General features: G+C 38.8%; 1 protein-coding gene across 1 annotated transcript; it reads left to right on the forward strand.

Annotated features, from left to right (window-relative positions):
- Positions 1-832: 832 nt before the first annotated feature.
- On the forward strand, positions 833-18,875 carry SAP18 (SIN3 associated polypeptide P18). The gene is made up of 6 exons (XM_010257296.3): positions 833-1,187; positions 2,181-2,213; positions 15,614-15,724; positions 15,801-15,896; positions 18,440-18,514; positions 18,595-18,875. Exons 1-6 carry the CDS (start codon positions 1,074-1,076, stop codon positions 18,625-18,627), a joined length of 462 nt encoding a protein of 153 aa, XP_010255598.1. The 5' UTR covers positions 833-1,073; the 3' UTR covers positions 18,628-18,875.
- The last annotated feature ends 519 nt before the right edge of the window (positions 18,876-19,394 follow it).

Here is a 19,394-nt window from a genome sequence, read left to right on the forward strand (position 1 = left end):
TACTAAAGTGGAATTTTCCGTAATAGTTAACTAGTATCTAATTGCAATCCGAATTTGATTGAAATGCAACGTAAATCCCACGGTTAAAAAATAGAACCCAAAGTATAAAGGAACCAAATTTTGAGATACTTATCCAATTCGATTGATCCGATATAGTTGTGGGTGTCCACGATCCACTAATCGAATCATAGGCATTTTTTCTTTAAAAACTGAACCGGTCCTATTGGTTTTTCAATTTCTCCAAATCGAAACCGAATCGATACCACCGGTTAACCAATTGGTCGGGTTCAGTTTTAACTGATCCGGTTCTTCTTCAATTTTTTAGTTTTTTATATTTATAATATATTATATATAATATGTGGCATATATTAAATATGTATAATACATATAAATTTATATACCGATCAATTTAGCTAACAGAAAATTGAACCGGTCCTTCGTTTTTTCAAAAATATTGAACTAAAACCGAACCTAACCGCATTTTCTGGTTCGGTTATTCGCTTTTTTTATGGGCATCTCTATTTGCAACCTCAAGTGGGTCCTTGTCAACTAGCAGATCTCACCATTTATGATGTGATATTGTGCCGCATCACTAGACTGTAAATGAATCGAATAAAACAATATTCGAATTTAAATCCGATTAAAAAATTTGATATATAAATATTGAAAATTAATTTTTGAATTCGATTAAATATTCAAATACTCAATTCGATTTACATTCGATCAATATAAATAAAATATTCGAATTTGACCGATTAAATATTTTAATTATTCGAATTAAATTTAATTAATTTTTTATATAAACAAAATATCCGAATTCGACCGATTAAATATTTCAATCATCCGAATTCGATTCGATTATTTCGAATATTGAGTTTACAGCACATTCTAGTCTTTACCTGTATCTAACAACCCTATTATATTCACAGGCGCGCACTGGGTGTTCTCTCGCGGTCGTCAATCGTCGGTTCACCGGGTAGACTGACTCGGAGAATTCTCAAAAGAGAGCCGAAGAGGGAAAAAAATCGAAGAAAGAAGCAGCAGGGCTTGCAAGTTACAACAGAGAAACAAAGATGGCGGGGGTTGCTGAAGCTCCAAATAGATCGGCCAGACCTCTTCCTCCTCCTCAGGCTAGAGGGCCTCCACCTCCTGCTCGTCCGCGCTTTGAGCCTGTCGATCGTGAGAAGGTTCGGCCTCTTGCTTCCTATCACTATTTCTTCCTCTCGTTTGTTAATCTCGTTTCGAAGTTGGAATCATTGGATTATTCTTCCGTTTTCCTTCCTTTTTTCTTTGATAGATATCATACATGTCATAGTGTTTTGTCACGTTTTGGACGACCTCATTAGGGCTTATAAATATGATATGGTGGGAGACTGAGTTCAGTTCATTGAGAGGGAGAGAAGTTGGAAGGTTTTGGAATATTGGTTATCGGTTGATGATGTATGCCAGATTCAGCTCAGTACTTGCCTATTTTTAGGGGGGTTCGTTTCAACTATGCAATACTTTGGTGAATAGAGTATGTTTCCTCTCTAGATTGTTGATAAGGTTGCTTATTCTGGTGGTTTCCAGGAGCGTTAGGTTAACATCTAGAAAATGTCCTCCAAGTATAACTATGAATTATCTCGTGGAGCGAATAATTCTTGAAGTTTGCAAGTCGGCTGCTATTTCTTGTAGGTTGCTTAAATGTCAAGATATAAAGAAGTAAACAGAGGTCAGATTAAACTTGGGAATCTTTGGAAGATGCCTTAATTTGTATTGCAGCAAACTGTCCTAAGCGGAAATTATCTGCCAATTCATATAATATTAGAAATGTGTACATTATTTTTGAATTTGATGTTTATTTTTCTCATTTTATGTGCACCTAGTTTTGACTGTTTGAATAACTAAGTAGTTTTGTTTAAACAAAAAGTTGGGAAAATTAATCAAATTCTCATCTAGCTTGCTGAGGGATTTCTGCATAGCTTTTTTGCTAGTCTATGAATTTTTGCATGCAATCACAAGCTCTGCCTCTTTCTCCCAACTTCAGTACTGCATACTGCTTCTTTTATGGAACCATGCCTTGCTTTACATTGTTACCGATCAAAAACATGTCTTTGTTTAATTTGTTTACTCTTATTTTTCACTTGTTGTGTTTTAACTTTTAACTCTTATTCACGAGAATTATCTTATTTTAAATGCAGACTTGCCCTCTATTACTTAGGGTTTTCACTAAGGTATGTACACTCTTGTCACCCTACATGGATGCATTTCTTGATCAATAAAGTGTTCTATCTGCTAGCCATGCTTTTTGGTACTTGATTATTTTTAATCTGACGTTACATCTTTGTTTGATTTATTCTTTTCCCATTTCTGCAGTATCTTTCTGATTCGTGTTTCTTTGCTATTTTTTCCCTTGTATAGTCTTTAAAATGATAACAATGGATTTTATTGATAAGATGGAGCAAAATGGAAATAGTAAAAGGAACTTAGAGAAACTGAAGGGTAGCTGCAAAAATAATTTTACCATATGGCAACATTTGTTTTCATGAAATTTAAAAAATTTTATTTACCTTGATAGTTTGCTTCAAAGCTTGTATCCAGAAGTTGTAAGTCTGATGTTCAACAACATTTATAATAAAAGGTCTGATGTCCAATAAATGCCTTGGTGATCTTAGGGCTTGATTTGAACGTTGAAGCATGAATTATAGAGAATCAGATACTTGGGATAATAGGATAATTTCCTTGGGGAAGAAACTTGTCTCTAAGAGGATATTGGTAGTTGGTACCATTAAGATCTTGCTTTTCTTTAATAAAAAAAATTTAATAGTTTTCTTTAAAGATCAAAGAGAAATAAGAAAAACAAAAGGCCAAAAGAGAGAAAGAGAGAAAGAAAGAATATTCATCACAAAAGAAAAGAGAAACATATCTCTTAAATGGGGACTTAAACCAACACAAATTTCATAGGCAGAGTGATGAAAAAATAAAAGCAGCACCCCCCCCCCCCCAACACTAACTGAACCAAGACAGACATCACAAGACTCAACCAACACCTAATGATAAGCTCTTGAGCTAATGCTTGACAAACATAACAATAAACATCTAACTTTTCCCTTTCACATCCTCCCTTGCCTGCCTCTCCCTTAATGTCTACTTCATAATCCCTGTTTGAATTTCTTTCGTCTTCAGTAACATTTCTTACTTCAGTCAATTTATGTATTTTCCGAGTCTCCAATTATATACGCCTTTTCATCATCCCAGCATCTAAAACAATAGTTTCCCAAATGATGAATAAGAAGATAAAAGAGTTGTTTCCCTTATCACTATGTTAATTAGTTAACGTACATTCATCTGCATGTTGGCATCATGCTTCCTTGATGCCATTTACTGGCTTACTGCAACCATTTCAGATGCCAAGGGAGGGGATCATTGGAGGTTTCACTTCATTTGTTTAATTTTTTCCCCCTTTTGAGAAGGTTTCACTTCATTTGTTCTCCTTCATGGTCTCTTTATTGTGTTGACGTTTGAGAGGAAGTTGGAGGCCAAGACAGATAATGGGAATAACTTTGGAGTTTAGAACATAAAGCTGAAGTCAATTGAGCGTGCTCATGACTAGTTCATATACTAGGTTCAGTAGATTGATGAACTAATACTTCTGTTGGATGTTAGTAGTCTGGGCAATCAGGTCCTTCAGGAATTGGAGGGGTGATAAGAGACAAGGATGGTATTATACGTGCTTTGTATTCAGACCCAATTGAGAGCTAGGGGCCAACCAAAAAGGGCATGGTTTGACATAGTGGGAAATGATTTGAGGGCACATCATTTAACAATGGAAACTACCATCTCTCCTCCTCCTGCTCCATTTGGGGCCCAGTAATCAAGAGGTGGAAAAAAGAAATTGTCATCTTGGAGAGCTAGATGTCTATCTAAAGGGGGGATTGGGGGGGGGGGGAACTAAACTAACTTTAATCAAAAGCATTCTTTCAAGACTCCCAAGTCATTACTCATCTAAAAAAGGGCAGTGCACAAGGCTCCTGCCAATGTGAGGTCTTGGGGGGGGGGACAGATGTACCTAGCCTTACCACTGTGGATACACAGAGAGTCTGTTTCCAAGCAAGTCATTACTTCCCTATGTTTAAAATCCCCTCAAAAGTAACAGCCTGAGATCCAAAGAGATTTCCTTTGGAAGGGGTGGAGAGATGATAAAATAAAACATATCTAGTTGATTGGGCGAACATTTGTTCCCCCAAATGGATGGTTGGTCTTGGCATTTATTGAATTAGGAACTTAAGCACCACTCTTTTTAGTAAGTGGCATTGGAGATTCAATGCTGAGAGAAATAGTTGGTGGAATCAGTTGATTGTAAATAAGTATGGACTTACTAATGGAGGTTGGGATAGTAACCAGGCTACCTGTACCACCACCATTGCAGTTTGGAAGGGTATCCATAAGATCCAAGCTCTTTTCCTAGAAAGCATCACTAAAAAACTATAGAACTTTGGTTGGTTCCTATCCCGGCCTACTTGATGCAACCACCAATAAAGAGGCAACTGTAGCTAAGATTTTCTCCAGTGAAGGATTAAATGGCTCTTGGTCTCCCATATGTAGGAGAAACCTATTTGACAGGGAAATTGAGAGTCTAGAAGAAATGTGTCTATCTCTGACAATTCCAGCCTATAGATTTTGAAGACTGAAGAGGATAGCTGAATTTGGAAGTGGGACAAAAAGGGAACTGATTCAGTCAAATCTATGATGCAGTGCCTAAGTATGGCTGTATGGGCAGACCCTCCTTCCTTCACAAGGTAGTTTGGGCACGTAAAATGCCTTCTAAAATTGCTTTTCTAGTCTGGACTGCAGCTCATGGTAAATGTCTCACCAAAGACAAGTTAAGAAAGGCATCCCATTCTCCTCTCCCAACTGCCCCTAATGCAATGCTGCATGGGAAGAACAGGCTCCTTTGCAATCATTTGCTGGTCATCTTGCTTCTAAACTGTTTTTTTTCCAGAACTGTTATCAACTTCTTAAGCAGCTGGTGCATTGGTGATCTTTCTAGTATTGGCAAAGCTATTTGGGGTTTGCTACCCACAGCTGTCTTTTGGTCTATCTGGATAACAGCAGAATTTTTTATGGCAAATCCTCTCAAATAGATGAAGTAATACACAGCATGCTAGCAAAAGTTTTCTGTTCGGCAAAAGCATTGAATCTTTCAACTGATCTTTTTGTAATTTTCTTTTCACATATCTTTTTATGGAGGCTTCATCCCATGTATAGCATCCCAAGTTACACAATCAATACAATACTTTTTTCTAAAAAAAGTATTCTACTGCCAAATAGTGGTTTATGCTTCTTTTACATGTAAGCTTCTGAAAATTTCAAAATTGAATTTTGAAGAAACAATCTCAATTCAAATGCAACTTCCTAGTTTTGTGTTGGTTTTCAAGCTTTCCTTTGTTGTGGGCCCTCTTTGTGCTCTTTGTACTTGTTATGTTATGTTTTTTTAAACAGCCCTTTCCTTTCAATAGGATCCTATTTGATCGGTCTTGTCTCATCTTTTTCTTTCATTGTTAATATATCTTTTACCTTTCTTAATTAAAAAAAAGAAAACAAGCCACCTAAAGGAGCTAATGTGACCTTTATTGCTTTGATTCCCAAGAAGATAGAAGCAATCCACCCGAAGGATTTTTGACCTATATGCCTAGTAGGAAGTTTGTATAAAATCATTTTCAAGGTGTTGGCCGAAAGGATTAAAAAAGTCCTTCCTTGATTTCTCCAAACCAAGGTGCCTTTGTTTTTGGGAGACAAATAGTTGATCAAATTCTCATTTCTAATAAATGTGTGGAATACAAGGGTCAGAAAAAGGAGAAAGGCTTGGTCTGTAAACTTGATATAGAGAAATCTTATGATTTGGTGGATTGGGAGTTTCTTCTACAAGTTTTGAGGTGTAGGGGTTTTGAATTGAGGTGGTGTAAGTGAATAAAGGGTTGTACTTCTTCTTGTCACTATTCCATTTTGGTTAATGGGGTAGCTAGGGACTTTTCCCAGCCAAGAGGTGTCTTAGACAGTGAGATCCCCTTTCCCCCTTTCTGTTCACCATAATAGCCGACATCTTTTCTTATTTGATAAATGCCCTAGTAGCTGACATCTTAAGTGATTTGATTGCTAGGGCTGATACTAATAACTTGATTAGAGGTTGGAGAATTGGGAGGGAAGCAATGGCAGTTACTCATTTACAGTTGTGGATGACATTATTGTATTTTGTGAAGGGGAACAGGAGGAATTGATCAATTTGAAGAGGTTGGTGACTCATTTTGAAAGGGTCTCTATTCTCAAAATAAACTGGGGTAAGAGCTATGTGGTAGGGGTAATTGAAGAGGTGGGAAACCTTGCTCGAGTGTTGGGATGCAAAGTTAGTGAATGGCTGTTACAATATCTAGGACTCCCTTTAGGAGAGAAACCCAAAGTCAAAAAGTTTTTGGTACCTGGTCCTAGAGAGATTCTCAAAGAGGCTAGCAGGGTGGAAGAGAAGTTACATTGCTTTGGAAGGAAGAGTTACTCTAATAAAGTCAACATTGGTAAACTTGCCAATTTACTTCCTCTCTACTTTCAAGATCCCCACTAGTGTGGCCAATAAACTTGAGAAATTAATGAGGGATTTCTTGTGGGAACCAAGGGATACAAAGAAAGATCACTTGGTGAAGTGGGAGGTGGCATCTAGAAGTAGAGATAGTGGAGGGCTGGGTATAGGAAACATAAAGCTAAGGAACACAACTTTGTTAGGGAAGTGGTTGTGGAGACTACCTCCTGAACAGGACAACTTGTGGCACAAAGTAATAGTGAGTATATACATGGATTGAAGAAAACAGGTGGGATGCTGGTCTTGATCCTAGGGCATCTCGATCATCTCCTTGGAAAGCTATCCATGCCATCTTGCGCTCCTTTCTCCCATATATTAGATTTGATGCTTGTGCGGGAAATGAAATGCATTTCTAGGAAGATGCCTGGTTTGGGGATATCACTGTCAAAGACATATTCCTGTCTATTTACTCCCTCTCATTGAATAAAGAAAAAACAATTTCATCCGTCTACCTAAATGATAATTCTTGGGATTTGGGGAGAGGTTGAGGGAGTTTGAAATGGGAATGGTTGATGATCTCATTGTCCTTCTTAATACTTTGTTCCTGGATCAGTCTTGTTTGGATAACAGAATTTGGTCAGCCTCTCCTTCTGGTTTTCTTACTAATGCTTCTTTCTACATTGCTGTTCTCCAATCCTCTAAGGGCCTTTTGCTGGGAGGTGGTGCTCCAGAAAATCAACACCTTAGATATGCTTCAAAAAAGAAGGCCAAACTGTTGCTTTCACCCCATGTGTGTAGCCTTCGCTTGGCTTGTGGTGAGACAATTACACACTTACTAATATCCTGTCCTTTGTTTGGGTTGGTTTTCATTACTTTTTGGTTGTAGGTGAACCCCTCCTTTGTATGTAGTAAGACTCTTTGAAATGTGGAGACTGGACAACGACTCTTTGATCCAAGCTTCTTTAGACTTCCAAAAAAGAAAGGAAGAGCAATGTGGAGAGCGACAAAAGCAGCTGTGTTGGCGGTGCCTAGCTTGTCATTTATATTAACTTATATAAAGAATAAGAAAAAAAACAATTATGCCCCTGGCGACACTCCCTACTAACAAACAAATAAGAAGAAAATAAAAGACACTGGCTGACAACATCTTAGGCTGACAGCATGCTACCAACGATTGTAAAATAACAAAATAAACAATTCTCACAACACTCCCCCTCAAGTTGGGCTGAATATGTCTATCATGCCCAGCTTGTCACATAACTCATTGTGCCGAGAGTATGAAAGTCCTTTTGTGAGGATATTAGCAAGTTGTTCCTTGGAGTTGACATACGGGATGCAAATTTCACTTTTTTCCAATTTTTCCCTTATGAAGTGTTTGCCCACTTCAATGTGCTTGGTCCTCTCATGTAGGACAGGATTGTTGGCGATGTTTATAGCTGCTTTGTTGTCACAGTAAAGAGACATAGGATTATGAACAACAACTCCAAGCTCCCCTAGAAGGTTCTTTAGCCAAAGAACTTCAGCCACCCCATGTGCCATAGTTCTATATTCCGCTTCAGCACTTGACCTTGCTACCACACTTTGTTTCTTTCTTTTCCAGGTCACTAGATTTCCTCCCACAAATATGCAATACCCACTTGTGGACTTTCTGTCATCCACAACACCTGCCCAATCAACATTTGTAAAGACTTTCACCTTTAGGTGATTATGTTTACTGAATAGTAGACCTGCCCCCAGATACTTTTTTAAGTATCTAAGGACTCTCTCTACTGCCTCCATGTGTGGTTTCTTAGAAGAGTGCATGAATTGGCATATGGCCCCAACTGAATAGGCAATGTCTGGATGGGTCATGGACAAATAAATCAACTTTCCCACTAACCTTTGGAACTGTTTCACATCTTTCAAAGGTTTACCATCACAGTCGCCCAATTTATGATCAACATCCATAAGAGTATCTGCTGGCCTTGTGCCTAACTTGCTTGTGTCTTGTAACAGATCAAGGGTGTACCTCTTTTGAGAAATGAAGATGCCCCTTTTTGAGCGGGCAACTTCAATTCCAAGAAAATACTTTAGAGGACCTAAATCTTTCACTTCAAACTTAGATGCAAGGTCAACTTTTGTATTTTTGAACTCCAATTTCCTGTAATGATGATATTATATCCACATACACTATCAATACAACAATTTGTTCTCGACATCTCTTCACAAAGAGTGTGTGATCAAACTGACATTGCTTGAACCCTACTTGTTGAACTGCCATATGAAACTTACTGAACCAAGCCCTAGGGGGATTGTTTTAAACCATAAAACAATGTACAGTTGGCGCAGAATCTAGGGGGTTGAACCATGTACACCTCCTCCTCTAGGTGACCATTTAAAAAGGCATTCTTTATGTCCAGTTGATGCAATTCTTGATCAAGGTTAGTAGCTAATGATAGAAGAACTCGAATTGAGTTCATCTTAGTTACTTGAGAAAATGTCTCATCATAGTCAACCCCGTATATTTGAGTGAACCCCTTGGCTACTAATCTTGCTTTGTACTTTTCAACTGTCCCATCTACTCTGTGTTTAACTGTAAACACCCACTTACACCTCACGGGGTCTTTCTCCCTTGGAAGATCCACCAATTCCCAAGTTTGATTTTTATGGAGGGCACTAATCTTCTCCTTCATAGCATCTGTCTATTCGGGGTATTTTAAGGCCTCTGCAACATTTTTGAGTATAGGGATGCAATTAACTGTAGATAGAAAGGCTCAGTATGAGGGGGAAATGTGATCATAGGAGACATACTGGGTGATGGGGTGTTTGGTAGTGCATGACCTGACTCCCTTTCTTTGAGCAATAGGAATGCCAAGGTCATTCACAGTACGTGCAGGGATATCAATAGGTGCAACAGGGTTTGGACTTACCTCTTGGGAGTCTATCGGTGTCAGTTGCTCAATGTCTAATAGCTCCACATTTCTGTCACATTGCTGATCTCTACGGCGTGTACGTTGGAAGACATGAAAGGGGGCAAGGTCCGAAATAGAAGGAAGAGAGACTTGGTGGACCTGAACTTGCTTCTCCTCTTCCACACTACTCTCCCCCTGAGAAGCGGGGAAGAACGGTTCAGACTAAAAAAAAGACACATCCATAGAGACAAGAGACTTATGACTAACGGGATCAAAGCACTGGTACCCCTTTTGAGAGGAGGGATACCCAAGAAAGATACAAGGAATGGACCGAGGGTCTAACTTACCACAAGATGGAGACAAATCATGGACAAAGGCACGGCAACCAAATACTCTCATGGGAGTAGAAAATAAAGGAGACTGAGGGAACAACTGATGAGGGGCCATGTAGTTCAACACTTTGGAGGGCATGCAGTTGATGACAAGCAACTGCAAGTATAGCATCCAACCAAAACCTTTTTGGAACATTCATGTGTAACATCATCCCTCGAGCTACCTCAAGGAGGTGTTTGTTCTTTCTTTCTGCAACACCATTTTGTTGTGGCTCTTCTTGCACAAGAGCTCCTATGAATAGATCCATGGGAGGCAAAGAACTCATTGAGCTCACCATGAAAGTATTCCTTTGCATTATCTGATTGAAAGATCTGTATTTCAACATGGAACTGCATAAACACCATCCTCTGGAAGTCTTTCACAATCTTTGGAACTTCATCTCTGCTATGCATGGGAAATACCCATGTATAGCAGGAGAAGTCATTGATCAATGTGATAAAATACTTATATCCTTCCTCAGAGATTATAGTAGTAGGCCCCCATACATCAGAATACACAATATGAAAAGGAAAACTAGATCTTTTATTACTTGAATGAAAAGTTGTTCTACATTGTTTGCTCAACTGACACGTTTGACATTAGAAATCTGACACTGAACATGACTTAAATAAAATCGGAAACAAGGACTTTACTATTTTAAATGAAACATGACCTAACCGACTATGCCATAGAAAAATTTGATGTTGACTGAATATATGACTCTGAGGATGACACCGAGAGACTGGCTTTGTTGTCGAAAATGTAGAGACCATCCACTAGACTCCCTCTACCAATCGTCCTCCCAGAAGTTAGATCCTGAAAAACACATGAGCCAGGAAAAAAAGGTTACACTTCAGTTTAAAGAGTTTGTAATACTACTGATTGAAAGCAAATTTGTAGGAAGTTGAGGGACATGCAATACACAATTCAGGTTAAGGCCATGGGGAAGGGATATTGTTCCTTGGCCTACAATGGAGGAGAATGATCCATCTGCAAGCCTCACTTTATCCCTTCCTGACAAAAGGTTATAAGTCTGAAACAAGTTTGGCTTACCGGTCATGTGGTTAGAGGCCCCTGAGTCAATGTCCAAGGGGAGTTAGTGGTAGTGGTGACATGGAATGCAGAGGCCGCATTACTTGATGTAGACACAAATGAAGTAGGAGTACCAATAACTAAACTATCCATCTGTCGCAAAGCCCTACCATATGACCCCAAGTGATCTCTGAAAGAATTCATGATATCTTCCTTGGGGTTAGGACTAGTCAAGTGGTCCCCTGTAGTACTAGCAAACTGAGTATCCTGAGTTGTCACATGTGCTGCATTATTTGCTGTATTCGGCTTCTTCTGACCTTGCACTTTACCCTGTTCTTGGTTCTTCACTGCCCACTTGGGCTTCCCGTGAATCTCCCAACATGTGTCATGAGTATGTTTCGAGCGCTGACAATGGGTACAAAACAACATATCTTTATCATCAGCCTTCTTGGAGTCACTTTTCTTGCCCATATTGTTATTACCCATTGCAGCCAATGCTACTTGTTGCTCCTCCTCAGTTGTAACCATCACACTCCGCCTACTTTCCTTAGATTGAACAAGAGCATACACCTCTTGAACCGACGACAACTCTTTACTTCCTAATATCTGAACTCTCAAGGGTTCGTAAGCAGGGTTGAGTCCCAACAAGTTTGCAAAAATACACTGCTGAGAAACTAGCTTCTTATAGGCCTTATCATCATCATCATGTTTCTATTCTATAGTCTGATAGTAATCCCATTCTTTCCACACTGAAATAAGGGCTGAATAATAGACAGACAAACTATGGTTCCCCTATTTACAGGTTGAAGATTCAACTTGCAATTGGTAAATCTTGGCATAATGCCTTTGCTCAGAATAGGTGGTTTTGGCCTATTCCCAAATCTCACTAGCGGTGTCTGCCCACACAAAGTTCTTCTTCACATCGGGTTTCATAGTTGCAAGGAGCCAAGACATCACCATACTGTTTTCTTGGTCCCACCTATCATGTTCAGCTGTCTCACACTTGGGTTCTTTCACTCTTCTATTTATGTAACCAGTTTTTCCCCTTGCTATTACAGAGTTTCACACTTTTAGCCCACTCCAGGTAGTTTAGGCCATTTAGAGGGGTAATTGGCATGGGAAACATCAAGTTTTCACCACCCACACCAGCTGTCTTATGGGTTGGTGTAACCCCAGATGATGTTGGATCATAGTTTGCCATTGAGGGAGAGGGTCTACACTACAAAAAAACAGAATCATAAGTGTACCAGATCTGATCCCACACAATCAGAATGCTAAACCCCCAAGAATTCTACTTCTGGAATGAGGAAAAAAGACTGTTGAAATCAGTCCAGCAATAGTCCCGCCATTAGAACAGCCCAGTAATTAGTCTAATTCCACTACAACAACCAGTAATCAGTCCAGTATTGGTTTGGCCATTAGAACAACCCAGTAATCAATCACAATTCAACTACATCACATACTCCTGTCTGTGATAAAAAAAAAACACCATACTTATTGATCAAAAAAAAAAAAAACACCATACTCCTGTCTAACACCTGTACGAAGGTGTAAATCAAAAAACCAAGGCCTTCACTGCATTGGCCACAGAGAAAAAAGGGAATGCATACCCCTGTCCTAGCACCTGTTCGAAGGTGCAAACCCAGAAACCAATTCTCACTGCATCGGACAACCTTCACAGCATCGAACAAGGAGAAGAGAGGTGTTTACAGCATCGCCCTTCTTCTACTAGGGCTTCCTTGGTGTTACGACCAAGGAGGATCCCAAAGAAAGCAGCGGCAAGTGGCCTGATCAGTCTGATTAGGTTTCTTTGTCCTCCACACGTCCAAGAGATCAAGAGAGAAAGAAACGAAAAAACTGAGAAAGATTCTTTATCGCCCAGAACCTTGCTTTGATACCATGTAATTTTTTTCTGGATAGGGAGAGACGAGAGAGAGGATAAGCCCGAACACAAGAAGGCATAAGCCTCCTTAAGAGGAGGGGGTTAGGAGGAGGATGAAGAGTAAGGGGGGATCTCATTTTTTCTTTATTTTTAATAAAAATCTTTTATATTAAGAAGAATAAAGATGCATAACATTAGATGAAAGGGGGGGGGGGGTCTTGTCACCTCCACTTCGACAAGACCCCCCTAACTCAGAAAAACAAATTGGGCTGCATCGAAAAGGGGGCGGAGGGTCTGGGGGGCTTTGCCCCCAAGCCGAAGGGGCAGGGGGCAAATCACTTTCTTTCCCCTTATTTTTTCTTCCCTTCCCTTTCCATTTCTTTTCTTTCCTTTTCTCTTTTTTTTCTTCTCTTTCTTTTTCTTTCCCTTCCCTTCCTTTTCCTTTCCTTTTTGTCTTTTTTCTTTTTTTTTTCTGTCTTTTTATATAAGATGTGCATGAGGCGTACGCCTCTAGCATGCCTCATGAAAAAAGTGCAGGAAGCGTACACCTCAGAGGTGTCAGTGCCTCTGTCATACGCCTCAAGGCGTTTTGGGAGCGCCTCGCCTCCAGGCATACGTCTCCCACGCCTTTTAAAAACACTGCTTAATATAAAGAATAAGAAAAAATACAATTATGCCCCTGGCGGCACTCCCTACTAACAAACAAATAAGAAGAAAATAAGACACTGGATGACAGCATCTTAGGCTGACAGCATGCTACCAACAACTGCTAAATAACAAAATAAACAACTCTCACAACAGAAACAATAGAATCTTCCAAGGATCCAAAAGATCTAAGGAGCAACTGCAAGTCATTGACTTCATAACTACCAAGGTCATACATTGGCTCAAATCTTCCTCCTTTATTTTAAAGACTATTCAGCTGAGGACTTGTTTAGAGGCTGGAACATTGTTGCAAGTTCTTCGTTGAAGGCTGTGATAAAGGAAAAATGGATTCCTCCTACACAACAGTGGGTGAAGCTGATTTTTTTTTTTTATAGGAGTGAAGCTGAATTTTGATGGGAGCTCTTTAGGCAATCCGGGTCCCTCTGGAGTGGGTGGAGCTTTTAGAGATAGGGAGGGCAGATTGATTGCACTGTGTTCTGGTCCAATAGGTGTTGGAGACTTTAAGGACCAGAGATTTTGGCTCTTCTCCAAGGCTTAAGGTTGGCTAAGCAGTGGGGCCTACACCAAATTGAGGCAGAAGGAGACTCTAAATTATTAATTGGGTGGATGCAGTCACACAATTTGGGGGTCTGGGTACATCAACAACTCATGAGAGAAGTAAATATCTTAGCAAGGGAGGTTGGGGTACTGTTCAGGTGGACAAGGAGGTCAACAAATGGATTAGCTGACACCCTGGCAAAGCAAGGAACTTTCGGGGATAACTTGTTTTGGGCTGTTCTGTAATTCGAAAGCATTTTTCTAAGGCTCAACACCCTTATTTTGGGTGGTGATAGTGTATTTTTTAAATATTTCTAATGAAAGTTACTGTTTCTGATAAAAAACAGTCAAGTGAAGTGATACTGGATTTTCTGCGCTACACTTTCCAAAATGGCAACATCTTTTATATATATATATATACATTTATTCTTCTTTGGTTCCCCTTACAGATGCATCATATGTGACACACCTGGAATACTATGTCATTTCCAGTGGATACCCTCTGTCAGTATAAGATGGTCCCGCAGATAATATTCTAGTCTCCAGATGTGTGGTATAAGATGGATTTAGAAGGGGTACAAAATAATTTGTATGCTTAGTATATATGCGTCATTAAATGATTTCATAGTCTTGGCTATTAACCTTTTTCTTTTATTTTTTTTATATGTACTAACTTTTTCTATTGAATGATGTAAAATCTAATACAACATTATCTAATTAAATATAAGTAATTAAAGACAACATGGTTGGTTTTGTTCATGTTGTTGAACACCCCCTAAGTGGATACCGGAGAATGCAGACATGATACTGCTAGTTATTCTTGGAATTAGCACTCTAGCATCCATTTAGCTCCAACAATTTGATGAATCTGTTGTTTGCAGGTCAATGGTCATTAGTTATAGTTATAGTTAAGAGATGGGTTCTTTGTGGTTTTACCTGAAACTTAATCTAACCTCACCAGTGAAAAGTCAACAACACTCAGAGTACACTACTACTATTATATTATTGAGAAAAGATAAATATTTATTACAAACAACAATGCAAGGTGCCAACCAGCTGGTTGGTAAGGTTTCCTGCTGGTTGTAGTGGAGACTTGGTATTGAATCCTGCCTGCACCTGGGTTGGGGGGGTTATGGATGGGGGATGGGCAACCCCCAGTTGTATAGCCCTTCAAAAGAAATCAAAAACAACAATGGCAACAACAAAGTAAATACAAGCCAAAGAGCCAGCTATGATTACATCATTGGTCTGCCTGTTCAAGTTCCTAGTTGCAGAACTACAGCCAGCATACATCTAGAAATGAACATGGCCCAAGTTAACATGCTTGCCTAATGCTAGTGTCCATGAAATGAACACTGTTTTTTGTGATACCTGAGTTTTCCAAATTGTTCTATATGGGAACATCACACAGTCAGCAAGACTAAACTTGTTTTCAAAGGATTTTACCCAAAAGTCTCCACTACTTTCTCTGTTTCTATTTTTTCTAGTTGTTACTATTATTTAATTAATAGATTGATTTGCTTCAATATCTGTTTTGGTAAACCCAACAATTAAGAATGGCAGTAGATTGGTGGTAGGAGCAAAATGAAAGAATAGCTTGTTAGTTCTTGTTAGAACTTCTTTGGTTTTCATCTTCTCCACATCAAAAAGTTTCATCATTTTCTGCTTTTCAATTATTTGCAGATTGGAAGCCATCATGCCAAGGAAGATTTTGCAGTGAGGGGAAAAGAGCCCAAGGAGGAAGTCCAAATTTATACATGGAAGGATGCTACTCTTCGTGAATTGACAGATCTGGTATGTTATTCTTCTAGTCTCTCTCTGAACAAACTATTGTTTATGCTATTTAGTTAATGATTGCTTTTTTTTCTAGGTCAAAGAGGTTGCTCCCGCAGCAAGGAGAAGAGACGCAAAGTTGTCATTTGCATTTGTATATCCTGATAAACATGGGCGTTATGTGGTTAGACAGGCAAGTAGAATTTCACCCATTTCTTTTTGAGCCCTATCCATTTTCAATTCAGTGTATGTCCAACCAAAAAGAAGGGATCTGCCCAGTAGGCTTGTTGTCTTTTGCAAATATGGAAACATATTACTGGTTTCCCCTGGCTTCTGTACTGCTTGTACCCTGCATGGCTGTATCATATCCATGCAACTTTGATGTCCATATGTTATTCTTCAAAGGGATGCATTTAGAATATAAAACGAATGATCTTATTAGCACCTGGTGTGTTCCATCTAATCCCTAAGAACTGTTTATGTATTTACTTCTATCCACTCTAAGTTTTTAGTGTTTTAGGAAGTTGGTTTACTCACACTGGAATCTGTAATACAAAAATATTGGCCAGCAATAAAATTGCTACAGCTACTCTTGTGAAGACCTTCACCACAGTTGCTATGACTTGATATTTAGGCTCCTGGTCCATTTAACCTGTTATCATGGAAATCAACCACCTTTTGAACCCCATTATGTAAATGAGATTATGATATCTATGCAATTGGACCTGATGATATGTCAAAACCATGACATTTGAATCTTTGATCGTGGGAATGATGGCATATTTCAAAATTCTACAATATGATTTTGATTAAAAAAAGCTACATTATGATTCCCAAAGAGACCAATACTAGCTTCATGAGAATGTGTCGCGATGCCCTTAGGTCACAGGACACTAGTAACACCACAAAACCTTCTGTATTTTCAGAAAACCTTGTCTGGCATAGTGCCCTTAAATTCCATGGCAAAGTATAAAACTGCATAAACACATTTTTTTCCTTTTGTTATTCAATGTCTGTATTACAGGCAGGTCAAGACTATGGTACTGGTATTGGTCATCTGTTTCAACAGTCATTGCACAGATGTGACTATAGAGCCTGTTCAGTTCTTTGATTCTTTCAACCTGAGATTAGTGATTTGAATCTTGTGGATAATGAAAAAGGATATAGGGCCATTAACAATACCTGAGTGTCACCAATAAAAAAAAGCAGTACCTGAGTTTCTGAGGCTATACTCAAAATCTGATAATTTTTTTAAACAGGTAAAGTATAATTTTTTGGGGTAATTACTTAAATATACCCTGTATATTTAGGAGAGTAGTTAGTTGTACCCTATATATTTAGGAAACTACTTAAATGTACCCTGTACTTTCAAACCTATTTATATACCTTATAGGATGGCCCCAAATAACATAAACAGGCCAATTATTAGGAAAACATTTAAAACCGTTTAATATGACCATTAAAATGGTTTATAATCCCACTTTTACCCCTCCTATTCTCTCCTTCCTCTGCTTCAATCTCTTGGTGGCCGCCAAACAAACAGGGAGCGGCAGCTACCTAGTTCTCTCTCTCTCTCTCTCTCTCTCTCTCTCTCCCTACTAGGTTCTTCATCTAGTTTTCAAAATATGCACTTAAGAGTCAGAGTGCATCCTTCCATGTTCTGTGTATTGTGGATAAACCAACCAGAGACCATCTTCAGCCAGCCATCACTGGCCAACACCTGCAAGAAAATGAGGTGATGATAACCCCCATAATTTCGCCTTCAAATGATACGAGAGCCATATTGGAGTATGCTAATCAGGTTTCAAAGCTTTGAATAGGATATGAATATATGATAATAGAACTGTAACAGGTCAAGTTTTAGACTTGACTGAGTTTTAAGCAATGGGTGGTGCCCAACCAAGACCCCTAGATCCCCTACAAAGAGGTAATCAGCCACCATTGCAATGAGGAATTCAAGTTTCATGGTGAATGAATGAACCCCCATAATGTTTGCTGTTAGATAATTGTTAGGTGAGTTTTGGAAACAACGAGGGGAGAAAACGATGGGGGTGCTAGCAGATTGATTTTCAGATGGAACTATAAGCTCTAATGGGTGTTAAGGCATCCCCAACAGCCTCCTGAACCAGAGAAAGACAAATAGACAATGACCAGAGATTGTGAGAGAGGTCTGGGTCTGATGGTGGCATTGTGCAGTGCAAATCAACCTCCCAATAAAGCTAGAACTAGGAGTCACCTGATCTTATAGCAGGTTATTTTGAATCTAAGGAGCAAGGGATGATGCACTGGTCAGACCCAAGCATAGGTACATTTAAGTAGTTTCCTAAATATACAAGGTATATATTTTGGTAGTATAATCTGATCTAATTAAGCTGGATTTGGATCTCAAAAGCCAATCCGTTTATAATTGGCTTGTATCTCTGGTCAGTTCATTTTTATGAATAAAATGTAATATTTGGGTCATTTTTTACCTTGATTTATTAATGATTTATAATATTGGAGCCCAATCCCATTCCATCTGAATCTGGTGGATAATATTCAACTCAAAATCCAAATATTAACTGGATCAGTTTCAAATATAGGTAGATCTTATACAAGTTCAACCGGCTTACAGCCATACTTAGATGCAAATACTGGGTATAACCTCATGTTGCACACAAAGTAACATAAACACATTCAATATTGTCGATGGCAAATCAGTTCTAATTATTAATGATTTCTAATATTACTGTGTAGGTGGGAATGACTCATTCTTATGGAAATGGGAGACGATTGGATGACAGCAAGGCACTGGCTGAACTTAGTTTTCAGGTAAATTTGTAGTTCTTGGTGGCTCCATGTTTATTTGAATTGGAATGTTTACTCATTATCATTTCATTCTGATCATGAAGATTGGAGATTATTTGGACGTGGCAATCTTGTAGACAAGAAGCTTGTGGAACTGATGATGTTTAGTAATGGTCTAATGGACAAACACAGTTGATGTCACAAGATAATCTAGTAGATAACCGTGGATTCATCTTGGAATGGTGCTTCACTTTTAAATGTTGGTTAGACCACAAAACATTTCCCTTTAAGTGTCATGGACGTGTATCTTTGTTCTGAAAACGTTTCAAGTGTTTAAACTTAAACTAATCTGCTTTGAATTTGAATATTTTTGAGTTTTCTCAAACCTTGTCTTCTTTAACAATGGAATTTTTAACCAACACGAGTGATTTCTAGTCACCGAGTCGGTTCTGAATAAGACTTTTGTTACCAAGTCAAGTCTTCACTCTTCACTCTTCAGCACCAATTAGATAGCCAACCAGTTTCAACTTTCAATTAGCACCGGTGGAGGCAATAAAACAGCCTTTTTTTATCTTCTGGTTAAAATAACATAAATATGATCCTCGGTATTAGAACGAGAGCTTTTTAATTAAATAGTCAGAACAAAAATCAAAATGTGAAAACGATACAAGAAACTATTCGGTCTAATACATTTTTTTGGGGTGTGTTCATGGAATGTCATGGAACTACACAACAGGGGTAACGTAACCCCTTAACCCCCAACCCTGGTGGCAGCGGCATTTGCTCCCAGGTCTCTGTTACGAGTCAGAGATCATATCAATTGAGCAACAATCAGAAACCCAAAAAAGCACAAATCTACTACTTGTACCGTCTTGTAGGTTTGTAGCTTGTTTATTGCTATTTG

This window comes from Nelumbo nucifera, chromosome 1 (assembly GCF_055504915.1).
Source record: "Nelumbo nucifera cultivar China Antique chromosome 1, China Antique-T2T, whole genome shotgun sequence".
Lineage (NCBI taxonomy): Eukaryota > Viridiplantae > Streptophyta > Magnoliopsida > Proteales > Nelumbonaceae > Nelumbo > Nelumbo nucifera.